Source organism: Falco cherrug, chromosome 3 (genome assembly GCF_023634085.1).
Source record: "Falco cherrug isolate bFalChe1 chromosome 3, bFalChe1.pri, whole genome shotgun sequence".
NCBI classification, from domain to species: Eukaryota; Metazoa; Chordata; class Aves; order Falconiformes; family Falconidae; genus Falco; species Falco cherrug.
The window spans coordinates 118,615,332-118,635,742 of record NC_073699.1 but is presented as its reverse complement, the minus strand read 5'-3'; the positions used below and the strand labels follow the sequence as shown (position 1 = coordinate 118,635,742).

The 20,411-nt window shown below is 44.3% G+C and overlaps 2 protein-coding genes across 6 annotated transcripts in view; one reads left to right on the top strand and one right to left on the bottom strand.

Moving 5' to 3' along the window:
• The first annotated feature begins 555 nt into the window (after positions 1 to 555).
• LOC114015985 (interferon alpha-inducible protein 27-like protein 2A) lies at positions 556 to 1,914 on the top strand. Its single transcript, XM_055705394.1, has 3 exons — positions 556 to 657; positions 1,046 to 1,207; positions 1,656 to 1,914. The coding sequence occupies exons 1-3, from the start codon at positions 609 to 611 to the stop codon at positions 1,775 to 1,777; spliced, it is 333 nt and encodes a 110-aa protein (XP_055561369.1). The 5' UTR covers positions 556 to 608; the 3' UTR covers positions 1,778 to 1,914.
• A 5,661-nt stretch (positions 1,915 to 7,575) lies between these two features.
• The window catches only part of ZMYM4 (zinc finger MYM-type containing 4), a 43,844-nt gene continuing 31,008 nt past the window's right edge, over positions 7,576 to 20,411 (bottom strand). For 4 of the 5 annotated variants that reach the window (XM_055705387.1, XM_055705388.1, XM_055705386.1 and 1 more), the window contains 11 exons: positions 20,040 to 20,161; positions 19,521 to 19,692; positions 18,420 to 18,473; positions 18,115 to 18,294; positions 17,491 to 17,585; positions 16,761 to 16,932; positions 14,859 to 15,010; positions 13,380 to 13,491; positions 11,786 to 12,034; positions 10,789 to 10,918; positions 7,576 to 9,357 (listed from right to left, as the gene is read on the bottom strand). In XM_055705387.1, the coding sequence (XP_055561362.1) occupies positions 9,150 to 9,357; positions 10,789 to 10,918; positions 11,786 to 12,034; positions 13,380 to 13,491; positions 14,859 to 15,010; positions 16,761 to 16,932; positions 17,491 to 17,585; positions 18,115 to 18,294; positions 18,420 to 18,473; positions 19,521 to 19,692; positions 20,040 to 20,161 (1,646 nt within the window). In that variant the 3' untranslated portion in view covers positions 7,576 to 9,149. Of the gene's footprint in view, positions 9,358 to 10,788; positions 10,919 to 11,785; positions 12,035 to 13,379; positions 13,492 to 14,858; positions 15,011 to 16,760; positions 16,933 to 17,490; positions 17,586 to 18,114; positions 18,295 to 18,419; positions 18,474 to 19,520; positions 19,693 to 20,039; positions 20,162 to 20,411 lie in introns of those variants that run through there. The other variant, XM_055705391.1, reaches the window with a different exon arrangement.

The window sequence follows — 20,411 nt, the reverse complement described above, 5'->3', positions numbered from 1 at the left end:
CGCACCCCGTGTTTCAGCCTCCCCAGGAGGTACCAGCAGTGTGATGAGGGCCTGGGGCGGCCACGGGAGGGGGGAACCCTGGGGTCCCCCCTGGTGTGGGGTGCCAGGTGCACCCACAGGGAGGTGAGGTCGTTGGGGGGGGGGGGGGGGCTGCTCCTCCTTGGGATGCCCCCCCAGGCAGTGGGGTGCAGTGGGGGCCCCATGCTGGGGACGGGGAGGCTCGGGCTGATTTCTCCTCCTCTTCCTCAGGTCCACAGTGAAGTCCAACAGCTGTGACGGCTGTTGGTGGCCGGGATTGTCATCGAGGCTGCCCTCGGGGGTGTCCTGCTGTGACCCTCCGGGACCCGCCTCGGGACCCTCACTGATGCTTGTCTCGCTGAGACACACCCCCCCGCCCCCCGTGTACCTCCCCTGCTGCACTCGATCCCCTTAATGAAAGGCCCCGGCCAGCCCGCAGCCTCCGCCCCCGCGTGATGACGCGCCGAGCGGGGCGGGGCGGGGCGGGGCGGGGCGGGGCGGGGCGGGGCGGGGCGGGGCGGGGCGGGGCGGGGCGGGGCGAGCAGGGCCGGCAGGGTAGGCAGGGTAGGCAGGGCCTCTCCTTCCGAGCCATGAAAAACAAAGTCAAAGGAGCCGCCATCGGAGCCACTGTCGGAGTAGGTGAGGGGCTGGCGTGGGGCGAGCAGCGCTCGGGGTCGCTGCCTGGTCCCAGCCCCGGGCTGTGGTGGGGGACCGGGCTGGGGGGCTGCGAGTGCCGGGCCGGGGAGAGCTCGGGGGGTGCTGCGAGGGAGGGGGCAGCCCCGGCCTGTGCCTGGGGGTCTGCCTGCATCCCCGGCTGCATCCCCGGCTGCATCCCCGGCTGCATCCCCTGCTGCAGCCCTTGCCCGCCTCCCCTCCCGAGGATGGGGTGTCCCCATCCCCGCACCCCACAGCCCTCACTCCCCTCTCCAACGCCTCTGTCCTTTCTGGGGGGCCAGATCCAGCACCGGTGGCAGGGGGTGGTGCAGGTGGCCGAGAGCCCCCTAACGCTGCGGTGTCCTGCCCGCAGGGGTGGCCCTCTTTGGCGTCCCCGCGGGCGTCTGTGTGCTGGGCTTTAAGGCGACCGGCATCGCCGCTGGGTCCCTGGCTGCCAAGATGATGTCAGCAGCTGCCATAGCCAACAACGGAGCAGTGGCGGCCGGCAGCACCGTGGCCGTGCTGCAGTCGATTGGTGAGTGGGGCTGGGGTCATCCTGGGGGGCTGCACCACCTTAGGTGCTGTAGAGCCAAACCAGCCCTTTAACCCATCCTTGCTCCAAATCACCCGGAGCTGTGGGGAAGGATAAATCCACGGTGTGGTAGGACGCATCAAGACTTGCTGGGGTAGGGCACCAAGGGGGAGGGTTTGGGGCCATCAGGTGGGTGTCTGCTCTCCTGGCAAGAGCAGTGTCTGCATTATTTGCCCACAGTGCTGGCCGGGGCCAGCATGGGCCAGCAGAAAGGGGCTGGAGCGCTCAGCGGGCAGAGACGGCCCCCAGGCCAGCTCCCCGGCACAGTCTGGAGCAGACCTTGGCTCTCTCCACCCAGCAGAAGTCCTCGGTGCCCTCTGCCTGGTGCTCAGCCCCTCAGCAGGCGGCATCAGTGCTCCTGGGGTATCCTGGGGTGTCACTGTCTTTGCAGGAGCTGGAGGTTTTTCTCTTGGTGCCAAAATCGGGCTGATGTCTACCCTGGGGCCGCTCGGTGCAGTGGCCGGTTCCAGGCTGTTCAACTGGAAGAAAACTTCAGGTGACAAACCCAAGTGAAGCCAAGAAGGTGCCTGAGCCCGAGGTTTCTGCCAGGCAGCCCCCGCAGCCCCCCAGCAACCCGGCCACCCTCTTACAATCTGCGGTTCCGCTGGAGCAATGAGTGCATTGAAACCAATAAAGGCGGTTCACATTTGGGGGTGTTGTGGTGGCGGGTGTGCGGTCGGAGGCCAGGTATCCATCAACCTCCTCGGGATGTGTGGTGGTCCAGGAATGGAATCAAAGCAGTATGTTTTCAGCCCTGCACTCCCTCGCCCCCAAAAAAGCCGAGACCCTGGCAAGGCCGGAGATAGGGTTGTTACTGTGTTTAATTCACGTGGTGTGTGGTGACGGATGGCAGATGGGACTGATGTGTGGCACGTGTCCCCTGTGGTGTCCCAAGCCCAGGCAACCAAGGGTCTCCCTGGCAGTCAGCTGGGTTTCAGTTACTATACTCTCTATAATTAATTACCTAAAATAAATGCATTAATGACAGCATTAGTCAACAAGCAGACACGGTATTTCCCTGCCACTTCTGCACATCACATGCCATCATTCTTAATCATATTTCCAGTTTTCCTTGTCTCCTGAACCGAACACCAGCTATCCCTGTGCAGACCCGGCTCACCTCGAATGATGGTATCGGTGTCAGCTGTGTAACAGTTAAATAAATAATAATAGCAGCAATAATGATGATGATAATAATAATCATCCTCCATTGAAACTAATACTCTCCCTTGCCCCCAGACACTCATACCACGCATCCGTGATGTCTGCTGGCGATCGGGGCCGCACCAGGGTGTGCCTAATTTCAGATGCTCATTCTTCAGGCTGCTGGGAACATTTAATCAGCATTTGAGTAATTATTTTTTTGCTTGCGATTGCCCCTATCTGTTTTCTCAGCAGCTTCTTTAAACCCAAAGGCTATGCTGGCTGCACGGGCGCTTGCCTGGCTGTGGGGGCACCAGCACAGTTCAAAATAAGCGTAAAACAGCTTCAGGGCCTTGAAAACTGCCCTGAGTAAAGCTCTGGTGGCTCCTAACACGGAGGAGCCTCAGGGAGCTCACTCGGCAGCCCATGAGACTTGCCGTGCCCTTGCTGGGAGGCATCCGAGCGCCGTATGAAGGTCTCAGGCGAGCGGCGGTGCTTCCATGGGCTCCTGGCCCATTCCGGCATTTCAGGGTGGCAGAGCAAAGGTGACGTTGGGTCCTGAGGACTCTCCTGGTGGCCAGCACCCCTCGAGCAGCCACCAGTTGGGGAAGGTGTGTAACAAGCTCTGCTGGTGATTGATCTAATTACAGCCGATCCCAGAGGCTTCCAAGAGGAGCAAAACGCAGTGTGAGCTGCCACACGGCCGTGTGGGAAAGACCAAGCCTTGCTGTGAAGATATTAAGCTGCTATTTTAATGCTGGCTTAAAAACAAGTAAACCCTCCACCCCTAAAATCTGTGAGATTCTGCTTTAAGTTTAAAAGATTCCAACATCATACAGGAAATAAGGCTAAACTCTTTTATTAAGGTTAAAGGTTTTTAATCACTTTTCCAGAATACAGATACGATTCAAACAAAAACTGTTTTGGGGGTCTCAATAATTCACTTATTAATACCATACATTGAACTCTATAAATTCTCATATAAGAAAAAGTCTTTTTAATATAGGTTATGATGCACTGGTGACCTATTTAAATCTTTTGAAGTAACACTTTGCAGTTATATAGCACCTTTCATCACGGGGCTGCAAAGCATCCTACAGAATTTAGCCTCATAATGCCCAAACGAGGTAGGAAAGTCTGGCCAATTTACAGATGGGTACAACCGAGGTACAGATTGGCAAGGGAAGGAACACGAGGCTTCATCGATAGAACAGTAGTGACATGAAGTGTACACTGGATCCCGGGCTATATAATGAGTCAGTGGCTTAATTGGGGGGTGGGGGTGGGGGGCAAGGTCCAGGAGTGATCACCCACACCCTTCTCGGAAAAGCAGCAGCCTGGCTCGGCTCCCAGCAGCTTGAAAAGACCTTCTCAAATCGGTCTGGCTTTTTGTGTTATAAATATGTAGAAGAGAGAATAAAAAGTCCGAGACTGGTGGGCCTAAGGCCCCAGGTATGCCCTTCGCTGGCACACCCAGTAGTTGACCGTGAACCACAAAACGAGCTGAGCCACAGCTAACGTGGCCATCGCAGCCTGCATCCTAAGGCTGAGCACCGGGAACTTGGACCGGCTTTGAGTTAATTAAAATTGTGCACTTGGGATACATTTTTGAGATTCGGTGTGTGTGATGCTTTGTTTAGCTTGACTGTTTCGTTGTAATAAATTCCCTTTTCCCTCCAAGCAAGTAATAATCTAAGGTATTTCAGGTTTTTTCTCTAACAAAACCCGTATCTCTGCTGAAAAACCATTAGCTTCGTGAATGTTATGGCCAATGGAAATTTGACTTCTGTGGCTAGAAGAATCCAAGATGCCCAAATTCCTTTGAGACTCTAAAACCCATCCTACAACGCTGCGCCTCTCCCTGGACCAGAGCTAGCACTGGTGCCGTCGACTGAGAGCCAACGACCTCCACGACAGCAGCATCTACTGATGAAAATCGAAAAATAAAAAAGCTGTTGCAGATTTTGCAGTTTGCCATGAGACAGCAGAAGAGGTAGCGTGCTTGGCGCGGGAACTGAAAACGCTTTTACATCCAGGTTCTTTCTTTCCAAGTTTGTCCCATCTATGACCCACACCCACGTTCACTAATTGTCCTTAATAGCATCCAACTGAAATGTTTTGAATATCAAATGATGAAACCTAGACACTTAAATATTCGTATTAGCTTCTTGCCCACCTGCCCAAGGCACCCTTCCCAGCACCCTGCAACAGCTCCTCTGCCACCACCCGCCCCGTCATTACTCACTCTTTCTGGCATGTCTGAAATTGTTTCCTCATAAAACACAGCACAAACGAAAAGTTATCGAAGGCTTCTTGGAAGTGGTGGAGGGAGGAAACCGGAGATAAAAATGCAAGCTGGTACCAACTTGGTGCTACGGACTTGACATGGGAGCCACGGGATGAAGTTAGAGGGGATCTGTTCGTGCCAGTGATGGGACTAAAGGAGCCATTTCCCCCTTAGTTCAAAAAATCCACCTTCTAAAAAAAAAGGGCTGAGGTCAACTTCTTAACAAATGCAACATTTTGCAAAAACTCTACACCCCACCCCCCCAGCTTCTCCAACCAGGGGAGACATAAAAGTAGAGTTAGTCCTACCTGCCCGACAAATCTGCAGCCGACTCGTGGGGGGAAAAGAGATTTCTCTCAAGCAGCTGCCCACAGGAAGCCAAGAAAGGAGGTCATCGATCGTGCAGGGACTAGTCTTGCCATCATCTGCTGAGGCTGGGATGAAAAGCGGTGGCTCATGCCTGCTCCACTCATAGCAACCCCTCAGCAAGACCTGGAGAGACAGGGTATGCTCCCATCCAGCTTCACCGCTCCTAAAACTCCTTCTAGACTTTCTCCTCAGCCATGCTCCATGATTTTTACACATTTTCGGTGCTCCGTTCTCAAAAACGGGACAGCTTCTCTTGCCCAGGAAAGGCTCAGTAACTGCTCAGTAGCTCAACTGCTCAAAACTTAATTTCTTTAAGGCTGATGATGCTACAGGGGACACATTGCAGGCGAGCAGCTGTTTAATAGAAGACAACGAAATTTAATTTTGCCTCTGCTTTGTTAGGACTGTTTAAAATGACAAATGCAAGAAAAAGCAGCGCAGGAACCTATTGTGCTGATGGGAGCAAAACTCCAGCCCAGAGAGCGAACACGGTGCCGGCGGTTTGAGAAGAGCACCCCAAGGACTTTACACACAAGCAGTTGTTCTGGTTTCTTCTTTTTTTAAGGCAACAGTGAAACTATTGCTCAAGGGACTGAGCAGAGTTACTGAGATTGTTACCAGAAAACAAAGACTTTATTGCACATTCAGAGCCACTTCTGTGACCCTGGCACTGAACCGGCACCGGTGCAGGAGCGCACCCTGGGGAAATGGGAAACGAGTGATTCTGCTGCCACTTTATTTCAGGTCTCTGAGGAGCCATCACTCGGCTGGAGACTACTGCCAGAGAAATCCAGGGGGTTCTTTTAGATCTGTAGTTGACAGAATAATTCCGAAGATAATTGAACTTCTTTTTGCACCTCATTCTGTGGCATTCAACATGCCCCAGTTTCTTCAGTCAGCCGAAGCCGGGAGAGAGCAGCAGGCTTGCACCGAGCACCTCTCACAGTGAGAGCTGCCAGGGAACTGCCGGCGCCACGGAGGGAATAGCCACATTCCAGAAGCATTTTCAACCAAAAAAACCTCTGCAAAAATCCAAAGACTTGCGTAAGTAGCCAGAACTGTGGATACGCTCGCTAACAAGTAACACGACATGCTCGCTTCCAAGCTCTCCAACCGGTCTGCAGAGCTATGCCATCATCCCTGCAGGCTGAACACGAAGGGGAGTGGAACGTGTGTCTAGCAGCAGGAAGGCACAGTGACAGAAACCCTGTTCGCAGGATCATCATCTTCTATTTTTCTCACACCCATCTTGGTCGTTCCTCTGTCCGCACCGAGATTACAGCATGATTTTTCTGCTTAAAAGAATATTTCAAGTAACAAACATGGTTGCATGGTCAGCGAATGATTCGGATACGTTTATTATAAACAACTTCATCTTAAGTGTTCAGAACTTTGATCTTGTGTGTATGATCTATAAATGTATTTTAAACCTTCTATCTTGTAAATCAAGTGTGAACTCTACCCGGGCTGACTAGAAATCACCCGAGAGGCAAAGGCAGCCCAGGCACACCCTGGACAACACCAAAATGCATTCTCCAGATGGTTCTGACCAGAGAAACTGAAACTAAAACTACTTGTCCTGTTAACTGATGGTGTCTGACCAGAGAAGCTGAAACTAAAACTACTTGTCCTGAACTGTGTCGTTTAACTCCACTGAAACCCTTCTCATCTCAGAGCCACGAAGCAAACGGGAGTTAGCAAAACGTTTAACAACTTTGTTTTCACCCAGTCAAGCTTAAAAGTGATTTCACTTTCCTTGCTGAGAGAACATAAAAGGCAAATAATATCTTTCGTTCTGAGGACCTGGAAAAAAATAACATACGTGGAAGTGTTCACAGACAAGGAGTGAGTGTCTTCAGAGAAAGAAAAAATGAGTATGTTTCTCCTAAGATACTAATATACTGCTGTTCGATGGGAATATTTCTGTTAAGGGAAAACTCAGATGTGGTATTTTTTAGACAACCCTCGCCCAACAGAAGCCTGCCCTCCCAACAGCTTGTCCTAACTGCCCCCTTGCTCCTGGGGGCGGCCGGGGAAGGAGGGAGCAGGCAAAGGCAGCCAGCTGAGAACAGCAGCACTCTTCTAGGGGATGAACACAGGCATTCCCGAATCCTTTCCCTCTCCTCCTGACATCGAGGTTCTGGGCACACCTGTGTGCAACAGACACAGCTCGGACATTTTTTATCCCCTACAGACTTATACACTCATCTTTCCAGAATGGTTTTATTTTCCCTGAAACGTTCTATCAACCAGCCCCATCCAAAGTAGCGTGCCTGCTATGTCACTATCTAATAGAACAATGGGGAGGGACGGGTTAGTGTTCACAGAACAAGAAATCAGCCTGTGGGAGCATCCCTGAGCCTCCAAATGCCGGGATACTGTACTGGCAGGGTACGGATTATGTCCCAAACATCTCCCCCTGGAGTGCTAGGCCAGCACATGGAGCAAGCAGTATCTTGGATCAGAAATGAAAGACACAGATGGGCTTTGATCAGACAGAATCAGGGGCAGGTTTACTTTTCACATAGTTTTCTGTATTAAAAAATACATCAGTGAAATCTGTTACAGGCAGGGACAGGACTACCGAGTACACAACGTCAATAGACTACTTTCTGATTTTATTTTTGTTAAATTACTTTTGTTACTGCTAAAAAAATAATTAAAAAACAAAAACAAATAAAACAAACAAAAAAAAGGAAATATAATTCAAGGCTGTTGATTTTCATCTCTTGAAATTTTAGTGACAAGATCAAATACCAGACCCCTGTTACACGATGGATAACTGACCAGAGCTAGATAAAAACCATACAATTCTCTTCTTTAAAAATAGTTCGGGTTTCCAATGAATTTGTGACCACTGGTCATCAGAAACACATATCTGTAGGTTGAGAAAACGGAGGTACAGACAGCATCTGATAATCTCCTGTCCTCTAAACACAATGTGGGAGCTTTTCTCTTCAAAAAGACGCAGTAACAGCCAAGCCTTAAAAAAATTTCTTTCCATTTCCAACACTATGACTAAATCTCTTTGGGTGGGGTGGGAAAAAGAACACATATGGTAATTTTCTACCACAGTTCTGTTGTCAAAAGTAATACTGCATCCTTTGTACAACACTGCACGCGTTGCAAAGGTGGAAAGAGAAAGAGTGCATGTATCTTTCATTTGAAATGACAAGGCCCTCCAAATTCGCCTTACAAAATAATCAAAAACAGAGGAGTAGGGAAAGAGGAGAAAGGAAAGCTGCCTTAAGGGAGAAACAATTTCCGCGCACCACAGTATTTGCTAGATTATATCGACAGACTGCAGAGCTACTGGGCTAGGTAAGGGATTTTCTGCACATACCCCAGGACAGTCACTCTCCTGTACATACCCCAGAAATGTTCGTCCCGTAACACGACCACTCTGAAGTTTGACCTACAGCACCTCTTCCACATCGAAGACTCAACAGGGCTAGACCTGGTGTCAGCCTGGACCGAGAGCTAGATTCTGGCCTCGTGTGACCCTTTAACAGCAGCCAGACCGTTCTCCAGTTAGATAGCCAGCGGCTTCTGCCTTCCTAACATTTGATCCCAGTTCCAAAAAAAATTACAAAAGCATATGTGTACGTGTATTTATAATGGAAGGTGTCTGTCTAAATATCACCACTTTCTCTCTCGCCCCCGTGAAGAGCTCTAGGATCTCCACGTGTCCTTTGGCAGCAAGGACTGCCAGCCATCAGGCTGAGACGTCACGTGAGCCACAGTCTAGCTCTCCATGCCCAACATTGTTATGGTAGATTTTACACAACCATTTTCCTTAAAAATATCTTGCAACTTTTTCAAATCCTAAACAGATAACGGATTTATGCACCACTCAAATAGGTTCATCTTGAATTTGTTCAGAGATTTATCGGTGCCACAGGACGTTGTTTTTTGCAGCTTACACAGCTTGCTTCCTTCCAGTTCCAGTTTGTACATCCACTGTGGTTCAAAATATGCCTGTAGGTGACATTATCTTGGCTTATTTGATACACATTTTCCAAAGGCTGGATGTATTCACAGTTTGGTGCTTCTGATGTGTATTCAAAGGAAAATATCCCACTTCAGTTAGTCTGATAACTCAATATCAGAGTCCTCTGATTTGACTTTGGCAAGTTCTTCGTGTACCTCCCTCACCATAAGAATACGTGTTAACATGATGTCCAAGGTTCCTGGGTCTATTGGCAATGTGGAATACCACATGGGGCTATTGGGTACACAGGAGCGCTCAGGTTGAAGGTAAAATACATCACTTCTCTGCTTCACGCTTTCAGAACTGCCAACGGCAAAAAAGGAAGAGCACATTAGCAGGAGGCAGCATTAACAGTCCTACTCACAAAAACGCTAAGGAGAAACAGCGAAGAAAATGAAAGTTACATTGAGATGACAGCACTGTAATTTAAACAGCTGAATTCCAATCTTTTTGTTAGTGACTCGCTTTCCTCCCTTCAACTTAGGGAACGGTTGTTTCCAGGTCATTTAGCATTAGCTGCTTATAAAGAAACAAAGAAAATCAGTGACTTCTTTACCGATGTGGTTCTTCAATCATAGTTCCATCCAATTAATGGTACTAGCATCGTGATATGATTGATAGAAGCACTGAACAGTCAATCTCCAAATGAAACCGGTTCTAGAATTCCAGAATTGCTACACACTTTGGCACATGGAATGTTCCAAGAGCTAGCAAAACTAAATCCTAGCTTGCCTACTCATGGTGCAGAACAGTAAGCCCATCTGCTTGAACGACTGACCGTGTGGCTCTGAGGCAGCCTTCAGGCTCTGGGAGGAAGACAAAGCCCTCTAGAGCAAGGATCGCTCCTGCCTGGCTTTGGAATATTCACATTAAAACAGAAAAGTGATTTTTTACTGCTGCTTGCACCACTGCGGGGGCTCAGCTATGATATGTGAGGAGCATGAAGATGTTTTCCCAGCCCAAGGACAGCTAAAAGTTCCTTCTAATGATACGCAGTAAAGACAAGGAAGGTAAGCAGAGGGAGACAAAGAGTCAGGACAGTTGCCAGGCATGCCTTTGCCTAAGTAACTGGACTGTTTGTAGTAGGCTCAGTAGGTGCGTTTTTGAGAGTGATTTGTTTGTTTTAACTGACACTAATGAGATGCTGTTTCATTTTGCACGTGTATTTTCTCTGAAGGGAGAAGAACATTACATTCCACCTGCTCAACGATCTAACTGAAGTTTATATAGAAACAAGAGGAGACAAAATGATTTATATCTATGTCCTTGCTATACAGTCTCCTTTCTAACTCCTGATAACAAGTTAATCTCACATTTCAGCAGGCAAAAGCTATCAGCAGTTTTACCTAAGTCACACTTTTCCCACCCTCTTTCACAAGGAACATGATGTCAGGGTATTAAGTTATAATCTTCTCAAAAGAAGGATCCTGTATGGGAATGAAGGGAGATGAGAAAGCCACGGTCACTATAGTAATGCCCCTTGTTTACCTTTACACCCTGTGGATGTGTAAACAGGTATTTAAAGAATACATCTTGACTCAAGACCAGTAACAAATACTACCTATTTGCTGAGTCTAACAGCAGTGCTGATGCTGGAAGTCATGGTTGCATTCACACTGAGGGATCAGGAACCGGAGAGAGGAGCCCGCAGCACAGGTACAAAAGGTCTGAGCAGGAACCTTGCCCAAATGCCTGTTCCAGTCTACAGACCAAAAATCAAGTTCTGTCACTTACCATTTTGATAAGTAAAATTCATAAAGTCGGACTGGACATCTCAGAGGATTATCCGTATTTTCAGCCATTTCCACTGCTGTTGGAATCTCCTCATCTTCACTGCGTTTCCTTTTGCCTACAGATAATTTATCTGGATACACAAAAACGGCATCACAAAAGTTCAGTGAAAAACAGTGCCTTCAAGAAAAAGCCCTAGTCGCTTAGCCTAGCACCTAGTGATGGGACTGTGCATCACACGGAAGGACACTACTTGAACTGATTATCTGTCACATGCAAGTCAAATGGTTTGATCTGCTGGAGGGGCAAAAGACTGCGTATGCTACACGCTGTCCAAAGCCCATGGCTCGTCTAGAAAACCAACAAGAATTAGTATCTATCAGAAAAATATGGAGGATATAATTTTTCCTAATAAAGCAGAATTCACGTAACACACCGGAACTATTAACTGAAGCAGTCGATCAAGACTTTCCTTTTCCAAATACCAAAAAATAACCACAAAGGAAAACCTGTCTTTCTTCGCCTCCGAGGTCAGGATAGTCCCTGCTCATGAGCAAGCCCCTAGCTTCACCTAAAACTGCTGTTCATCATTCGGGCTGCCTTGTGTGTTCACTGCACAGACCTAGGACAAATCTGGGCATTAAAAGGGCATGATAAAGTTCTGGACCTCAAGAATATGAAGTCCAGAGAAAAGTGCTTCAGAAAAGGCCTTTAACTCATGCAGTAGTTAAAGTTTTGTGCTAGCCTAGGATGGTATAAAAGACAAGCTTGCAGCCAAACGTGTGGCACCTCTTTTATAAATTTTTACTGAACACCTTGGGTCACGCAGAATTTCTCTTTAAACCTTACTAGAGTGAAAAAATTTTGAAAATCTACAGGGTAACAGCATCTTCACAACTCTGCTTACTGCATAATATTTTTCTCTTCAGTCCTTTCTAGAAAAAAGGAGCAGACAACATAAACATGATTGCCAAAATTCAGATGATCAGAAAGCGCTCACCTGATTCTACCTCTTGTTTTTGAAAGGGTGGGAAAAAACGTAAATATGTCATCTTAGTATTATACTTCAGAGTTCGGGTGCGTCTCATAACATGGGCAAAGGACAGTTTCAGGTGCTCACTGACATTCTTTAGTTGGAAGTATTTGGTGTTGAAGAATAGAAGTGTGTTCAATAAAACAATAGGGGAATATGCACCCAGCTGTTTACATTCCCACAAGTGCTCCTCTTCGATTCTTGAGAACATATAACCTAGAAACAACGGGCAAAGAAAAAACAGCAGAGTTATTTATGCAATTTTAGGGCTTTCCCCGTATTCCAGTTACAAATTAAGAGCTTTTACAAGCTGTGTCTAATCTAGCAGATTTTCAGAATCTTCCCAAAGCAATGAAAACTTCATACATGAGCCGGGTGGGAAGGCAGAAATGAGTAAAATTAAGTAGGCAGATTCTGCCAGAGATTCACGTAAATCCTCTTTCAGCTGACCTTCTATATTAACAAACTGCGTATCAGATCAAATTCAGACCTATCATAAGCAACTGTAATTCCAATAAAACGAAGAACACTGCATGCACAAACGTAAGAGGGAGCATGGAGAACCAAGCTGCGGAACAGCATGATCTTCCAATACCTAAGGAATGGAGAGAGGATACAAAGGAAGACTGCAGACACCAGCAGAACCTCACCAAGTTCTAATTTCGCTCTATTAAATCACAGTCAGCCAACTGCAAAAATGTGTAATTCCTAAGACATGGAGCATGAGTTTAAAATTTACCATCTTTATATACAAACAGCCCACTGTGATTATCGTAAGTCTGTTAGGAAAAGAAGATACGGGTGCTTGTAAGAGGTTTGTTGGGAAAAAACCCACATCCCTCAATGCAGCAGTCTAGAAGTAACCAGATTATTTCTGTATTAAAGAAAAAGTTCATTTTCTAAATGAAAAAACAGTTGTGAATACATGTATGGAGTTGCCAATGTCACTCAAGTTTCGCTGATACTCTGAAAAAGATCTCACATACTAATACGGCTGGTGTCCAGCTTTATAAACTGCATGATCGTACCTGAAGACCAATTAAAAATATCTGCAGAATTTGGAAACTCTTAATTTGGAAGTGACTGAGGTGAGAAGAACTTGGAATCCAGGAGCCAAGACAAGATTCCCATGATTTGCTAATGTGATCCTCAGATCCCTCAGAAGTATTTCCAGTACTAACAGGGAAATACCAGTGCCACTGTACACGGTATTTACAGTAACTCATCGCAAACCCTACAGACAATTCTGGCTATCTGTATTCAAAAAAGATGAGCTAAAAGTTGAGGGAAGAGAACTAGCACGTTGACTACTGGAATGGGAAGCCTTTCTGGCAAAGGAGTCGAGAGATTGATCAGAGGCAAAGATATATTTAAGTGTAATCCGTAACTGGTAGAAACAGACATAAAATCCATGATGCTAGTCTACCACAAACAATTACATGGTGGAGAAACAGACTAATGTAAATGCCTCAGATCACATTCTTCTTCACAGCATTGAGAAAATATTAATTTATAATATGGCTTTGTCATGCAGCTACACAAAACAAAATAATTGTCCTACCATTTGGAAGAATTGTAGGTTCCCAGATTTTCAAAAGTTTTGTAAGTTCAATCATAAACCTGGAATAGGGCTCGGTAAAAATGTTATCTATTCTACCATTCTCAAACAGGTACTACAAGAGAAAAAAAAAAGGAAGACATACAGTTTGTGATTATTTAACAGTGCAGAGAAGACACAGGACATCAGATTCTTTTCCTTTCTTATGTTCCAGTGTCTTATGTTGCAAACCACTTTGTTGAAACCTTCAGTAAGATATCAAGTTTTCTGCAGGGACTGGGACCTCCCCAGTATGGAATGAGAGATCTAGCCAAGAATTATTGTTAATATTCCCAGCTCTAGAGCTGGTTTCTGAAAAATCATCGTTCTTTAAGTGTTAAATATTCTTGAAAAAAGCCTGCCTATAAAAACCAGAAAACGTGTTGAGTATTTTTCTGTGGAAAACAACTTCACATGCTAATACCTCCCAACAATAGATACAGGCCCAGCGCTAGGCTGCTGAAATAGCTCAACTTAAAGCATCAAGGTGCAAGTCCCTCAAATTCCTGTCAAGCAGGAGTTAAAAATTTTTTTCTGCAAGTGAGGAGTGTGTATCAATAAATAAGTCAAAACTGGAATACACAAAAACTGCTGATACTTCTAGGCCTTATCCACTGCACTCTGAATTTTTAACTCTTTCTACGTTTTTTTTCAAGCATAGCCAGAAAACAAGGAAAAAAAAGGTAATTCCATGCCTAGTCAAATGACAGGTTTTACATTAGAAGTAGCTTTGCCTAGTCAAATGACAGGTTTTCATCAGGAGTAGCTTTTGACTCCTTATCTCCAAATGACTGTTTAAGGAAAGGAATAAGCAGGCTATTCTAAAAAAATGCCCCTAACAAAAATATACTAAATGTAGAGTTTTAAACAGAAGTTAGTATTGTCTTAGGTTTGTACTGCAACTGTTGCAAGGCAGGTAGCAAGGACTTGGTACATTACTCTTAGCATTTATTAATTATAATGAAATTATTCCCATTGTATTTTTTCTGTAAATACTGCCAACACAAAAGGTATCTGTCTAGCGACTGAAGGAGCTCAGGCTTTGCTGGGTAACCTCTTCCATGTAAACTTGTATATTAGAAGAACATTGTGCAACTGTTCTAGATTTAGAGCACTACATTATAAAGCAAATAATTCTGAGAAGCAAATTTTTCCTATACATGAAAAGGGACTGAAAAGGTACCAAACCCAAAGATTTGTGTTTAGGTAGAAACACCTAGCCCTTCATGCCACACTCCTCCCAAGTACAGAAGAAGCCTGTTCATTCTGATCATAAAAAGGTCACAAATTTGTCAAATATGTGATTAAGACAGACTTAAGAATAAAGCACAAAATTGCTTCCTCTACAAAAACCATGCAGTTAGATGGGACTATGGATATAAAACGTAAATAAGCATAGCAAGTTTCGTATGTTCTCAGCAATACCCTAATTCTCTGAGTTACCTGCTGAATTCCAAGGCACAAGTATAAGATGCTGTCAGGATCATATTTTTCTCCATTTGGTCTCCGCACCTCTTGAATAAACTGGCACAAGCCAAAACTCAGCTCAGCAAAAGTGCATGAGAGAATGTCCTCCTTGAGTTTCACAGGACAAACTGTGGCAAAGAAAATTATTAGAAAAAATTAACTCGATTCAACAGATTAAATCTTCACACATTCCTTATTATTTCATGTAGGCAGAACTATTAAATCTTCTCTCTCGTACATGAAGTACCCCGGATGACTAAACTTCTGAACGATTCCCCATCTGTTGGCTAACAATTAAATGAGGACTTGGCCAATATAAACCAAACCAGCTGCATGTGCGACCAGTATAAATGCTGCAATTGAGTAATAAGGCTGCAGGTATTTAAAGGTAAGAGATTGAAATGTTAGGGAGTCTGCTGAGCTCAAAAAAGAGCTTTTTGGGCTCAAAAGGTGGCATGGCAATGGCTGCATGTCCCGGAGGCTGGCAGCATAGGGTTGGGAAAGAGGTTTCACCTCTATAGCTGGACTCAGGGGAATTTTGAGTGAGAGAAAGATCTTGAGCATTTCCTAATAGTTTTGGACTGGAGTTGAGTGCAGCATATTTGACTCCTTAAAGGGAGAAGGAATGAAGAGTTTAACAGGACATGCATGGGATTCGGAAAAGGAAGCAGAGCAATCAGGGAATCGATCAATCAAAGGATCTGCAATGAAATTACCAGGCTTGCCTGCTTCACACCTTACAAAGAACCTGCCTGGGACTAGGCAGGGAACCTTTCTGAGAAGGGAGGGTGGACAGATTCCTGGAACTGACTGTAATATTTGCTTCCTTAGAAGAAGAAAACACATTAACTCATGTGACAACTCTACTTCTGGAAAACAAAAACCAGCTGCTCTCATGTAATGAGAACAAAAATTCCAAATAAGAGAGGAAAAAGCAGATCTCATTCTAGCTAAATTTCTTCCCTTGGGGATCCTTCTTACATAAGCCCTGCCATGCCTAGTTCTTTACATTGCAGAAGTATTTAGTTTGTTTTCTTCCCCACCATCCCAAAGAAGCTCAGTTGTATTCCTTACTTAAATTCTCTGCTTGACTCTGAAAATTTGCCCACAAAACTCTCAGTGCAAGCATGTAAGACAGATTTGAGACCAGGGAAAAGGGGAGTTAGCCACTGCCAAATGCCAGGACTGCTCTGCTTTTGTAAAAACAAATAAAATAATCCATAACCAGAAAAATAAGCAAAATTGATATTTATATTGTCATTGTTATCTATCACCCTAGTGAGACACAGGAAAAATTCATGCTTTTAAAGTTCGTTTCAGGCAGGTTGCAGCAAAGAATGGGTAGACTTTTTGACAAGTTTCTTTCCAGCTGTGCAGCCTAGAAATAAGTTGTTAAGATTTTAACGTTGTAGCACACAATTTTTTTACAGCAAAAAGTTATGCTGAGAAACAAATACTTTGTGAATGTGTTAGCTACAGATGAAAAAGATGGGGCCAAGCTGGTGTTGTCAGTTTAGAATTATGGCCTGATAATAGCTCAGGAAAGCTCTGCAGCTGCATAAAGCATCTCTTCTACAAATGAAGAACTACTACATGCAAATGAACACAAAGTGAAGGTTAAAAGACTAACAGTTCTAATGTTGAAAAGAAATCTGGTATTTTAGAGCCTGTTTTAATAGGTAACAGGTCAATTAAAAATGTAACAGCTACGATTTTTAAATGCATGAAAAGATGTAAGACAGTATTCCATGAAATCTCTTCTCCACTCATGGGTATTTTAAAACTCAGTAATATCTAATCTTAATCTTTATTTGAACAACATATCATGCCAAGGGCTCTTCAACTAAGTATTCTGTTTCCACTGAGAGAAAAATTTACCTGAAAACTTCAGGTCCCCTTGTTCCTCCTGTGAATTTTTCCATTGGACCCAGTTTTTCCAGGCATTTACCCCGTACATATACTTTAGGGTCATCCCAGAAACAGAGCAACCTGGATAGGAGCCCTGCATCAGATTCCGGGGCTCTACAGAAACTACAGACTTCTTCCGTCCCTACAGGCAAACAAACAAATCAAAACAAATAAACATTTAGTAAGCACTTCATCAATGGATGCTTAACTTGATTTCACATAAAAAGTCTGTTATGCTGACATGGTAACAAAATCCTCCTCTCACAATCTGAATGGATATATATGTATTTTTAATATGTGGACAAATATTAACCACATTTTACAGAAAAGATGCATTAAAAATCAGTCATTCTCACTGTGATAAATATGCACAGAAATATATTCCTCTTTAGCTACACAAGAAAAAAATTATTCTTTCCTGTAGATTATGACACTACTTAAAAGACATCTCTTTGGAGTTTTTTTTAAATGATTCACATTTAAAAGATGTTCTGCACTAAAAAGAGCATTTATTCTACCTAGCTGCAGAGGGGGAGAAAAAAAAATCTTATACAGCAGAACAGGAATAAATATACACTGCAGTTGAACTGAGGTCTCATTTTCACCCTGGAGCAGTATTTTTGTCCTTCTGAAAATAAGCATGCATATAACGTTATTACCCCAAATGCAAGGAACTGGTGTTCCAGAAGTACTTTCTTACCCGTCTTTTTGGCTGTGGGAAGCCATCTCTATGTCTCCGTCTTGCTCGTGAACGCGAATGCAAACCCAGTCCTTTACTCAGGGGGTCAAATGAGTCTGAAGTCAAATCAACACAATTAAGAGTTTAATTACCAGATTTAAGAGCCCAGGTAGGAGTGTCACTATGGAATAACTTACAGTTGGCAAACATACTTGTATATTCAAGTAATGCTTTTACCTTTGAATAATTAGGCAATCTATATACATTCTGTATAAAGGAAGTAAATTCTCAAAGGAGAAAAAAAGCCCCCCCAAACAGTGGGTGTACTTATTCCAGCCAACTTACGTTCTTACGCACCACTCACAGGGATTACACCTACGGACACAGAAGTGATAAATTCAAAGGAGTCAAGTAAGGCTACCTGCTACTGCTGCTGTGGGTTCTGTAGAATGCTGTCTTTAAAGATACCAGCAATATTTCAAAAATATTAATTCTTAGTAGAGCTGATATATTACTGCAGCATTCAATATCCAGTTTTACTACAGGAAAACGCATACCCTTCCTAAGCAAGCTGCCAGTACAATGCTTACTCAGAAAACTGTGTACTTTTATACAACAATGCATTTTTCTTCTCATTATACTGACCTGATGGAAAATCAGCCTCCAGGTCCTGTTCCACATCACCTTTGGAGAACTGCTTCAGTTCTGGATCTGGTTCTGGCAGGGCATTTGATCGTAAGGCGTAGTGATTTAACTCATCCTCCCAGCTGTGTGGAGTGGACACTGCTTCCGATTCCAGATCTCCACTGTAAGTGCTACCTTGGTCTGCAATGAGAGTGATCAGATATACCACATGCTATAGAGAAGGGCAAACAACAAGAGGAGTTTGCAAGAAAAGATACAGCAGGATCAAAAACCATTGGCAAAAACACCACAACAATCTAACTGACCTTTCTCAAATATCTTGGGGTCCAGGAAGAGCTCATGTTCAGATGTTTGAGATCCTTTAGAAAAAGAAGGAAATCTGTATCTACAAATGAGGCACAGCTTACATAACTAATACAAAATACTCTGAACACCGAAAGGCTATGTATTAGGCTGTAACAGTAACACACGTGTCTTCGCTACAGTTCTCCTAACAGCTTTCTACCTTGGTCACGCTGTTACGGGAGAAACAGAAATGCAGAACTAACCCATGTTTGCTTTTCCAAATGTTTCCATTGCCGTCTTTGAGTCATCTGTAGACAAGTAAGATATTTCGCTCATTTCTTTTCAGCTTGTTCCACTTTTATTACATGGGATGATCACTATCCAACACACTCTAACCTGCATCACGCTCCAAGAATCCACCATAAAAATCCTGATAGGAAAATATTCTTGTAAAACAGCTGCACTGTCTTCTTGATTTTGACTCCTGCTAATGCATGATGTACTGATCTGGAGATTACTACCTCTAGTATATCTGTTACTGTCAGCAAAAGTCAAGTCGGCACCTACGATCAGTGACAGGGATGCAAAGACTTCTAAACCACTGTCAGCGCTCAATATCTAACATGGGTTCTAGGCTGTTCTATGTTCTAACATAGCTCTAGTGATCGCTGACTGATAAACCTCTGTGAAATGATGAAACCTGCAGAAAGGTGCGGCTATAACCAGCACCTGGGATGGGAACAATGGAGGAAGAGTAAATTAATCTTCAAAGAAAGTATGTTTTCAAAACCAAGAACAGAATATTGTACACAGAGGCAAAATTATCTCAAAACATGCAGTTCAGCTGAATTCCCAGAAGGCCTCCTTTTTTTAAGATTAAGTAATCAAAATTGCTAAGACATGAGATAAGCATTATAGTCCTGTCTAGGTTGGCATTTTACTTGCATGAACACTTTCATTATGAAAAATAAATGTTGGTAAGATAAGAGGACCATTTAATTTGGCGTGCGTACTTGGGAAGCAGCCAATGCAGGTCCTACATCTGTTTCTCTATCTATCTTCCGTGATGAGAGGACCTTAATCTCACTGCATTTAGTTTCCTTTTTAAAAATGCCACATACCACCATGAGAGTGTGTTTTTTCTTTCCCCTCATCTTCTGCAATCATTTCTGCCATCTGAAGGAGATCAGCTTCAAATGGATTTGTGGGCATCTTTTCCTTGATATCCTGAATAGTTTCAATGATCTTATCAGCATTATCCAGGGTAGTTGGGAAGAGCATGGGAACTGGCACCTATGGAACATGCGGAAAATATTAGAGCATGTTTGGGGGTGAAGGGAAACAGCAAATACACAAAGGAGATTCCTCTCATTTAATCTCACATATATTTTAGGACTACTATATTTTGTTTTAAAATAACTCCAGATTGGACAACTTGTTTCATTTCTACAACAACCCTAAAAATTGGTAGTTTTGTGTGATGGTGCTTAACCAAACACTATGTGACAAGGAAAGAAATGGCTTCAAGGACTCCAAATACCACTGGCACGACTAGTGACAAAACCCAATGACACTGCTCTGCGTCCTGTTCAGAAACAGGACTGAAAATCACTTCTCTAGTGAACTGAAGAGTAACTTACAGGTACTGGCATCCCAAGTGGAACTGGTGTGTACTGAGTGTAGAGGTGAAGGGGCACTGGCACAAACACTGGTACAGGAACAGGCACCACAACAATCTGGGGTTTAACAGCTTCTTCTTCTTCTGTTATACCAAAAATAGAACAAAACAAAAATTGTTTAACCATGTAACTATCCAGTACATTCCAGAGTGTCCATGATAATTGTTTGGACTTCTGCTTGTAACTCAGTGTGCACAGCACTGGGTCTTGGTTCACAGTCATCTTTCACTTTAGCACTGTTGTAGCAAGTACTAATACTACAGTTTGGAAATAACAGTACTGTGATTATATACACAAAATGCTGGAAAGGAAGAGAGTGGAAATAAGTATTAA

Bases quoted from the DNA above. Each gene is read 5' to 3' on its own strand.
- LOC114015985 (XM_055705394.1), top strand. From the start codon at position 609: ATGAAAAACAAAGTCAAAGGAGCCGCCATCGGAGCCACTGTCGGAGTA. The intron at 658-1,045 runs GTGAGGGGCTGG...TCCTGCCCGCAG, and splicing joins CGGAGCCACTGTCGGAGTAG to GGGTGGCCCTCTTTGGCGTC. The intron at 1,208-1,655 runs GTGAGTGGGGCT...CTGTCTTTGCAG, and splicing joins GGCCGTGCTGCAGTCGATTG to GAGCTGGAGGTTTTTCTCTT.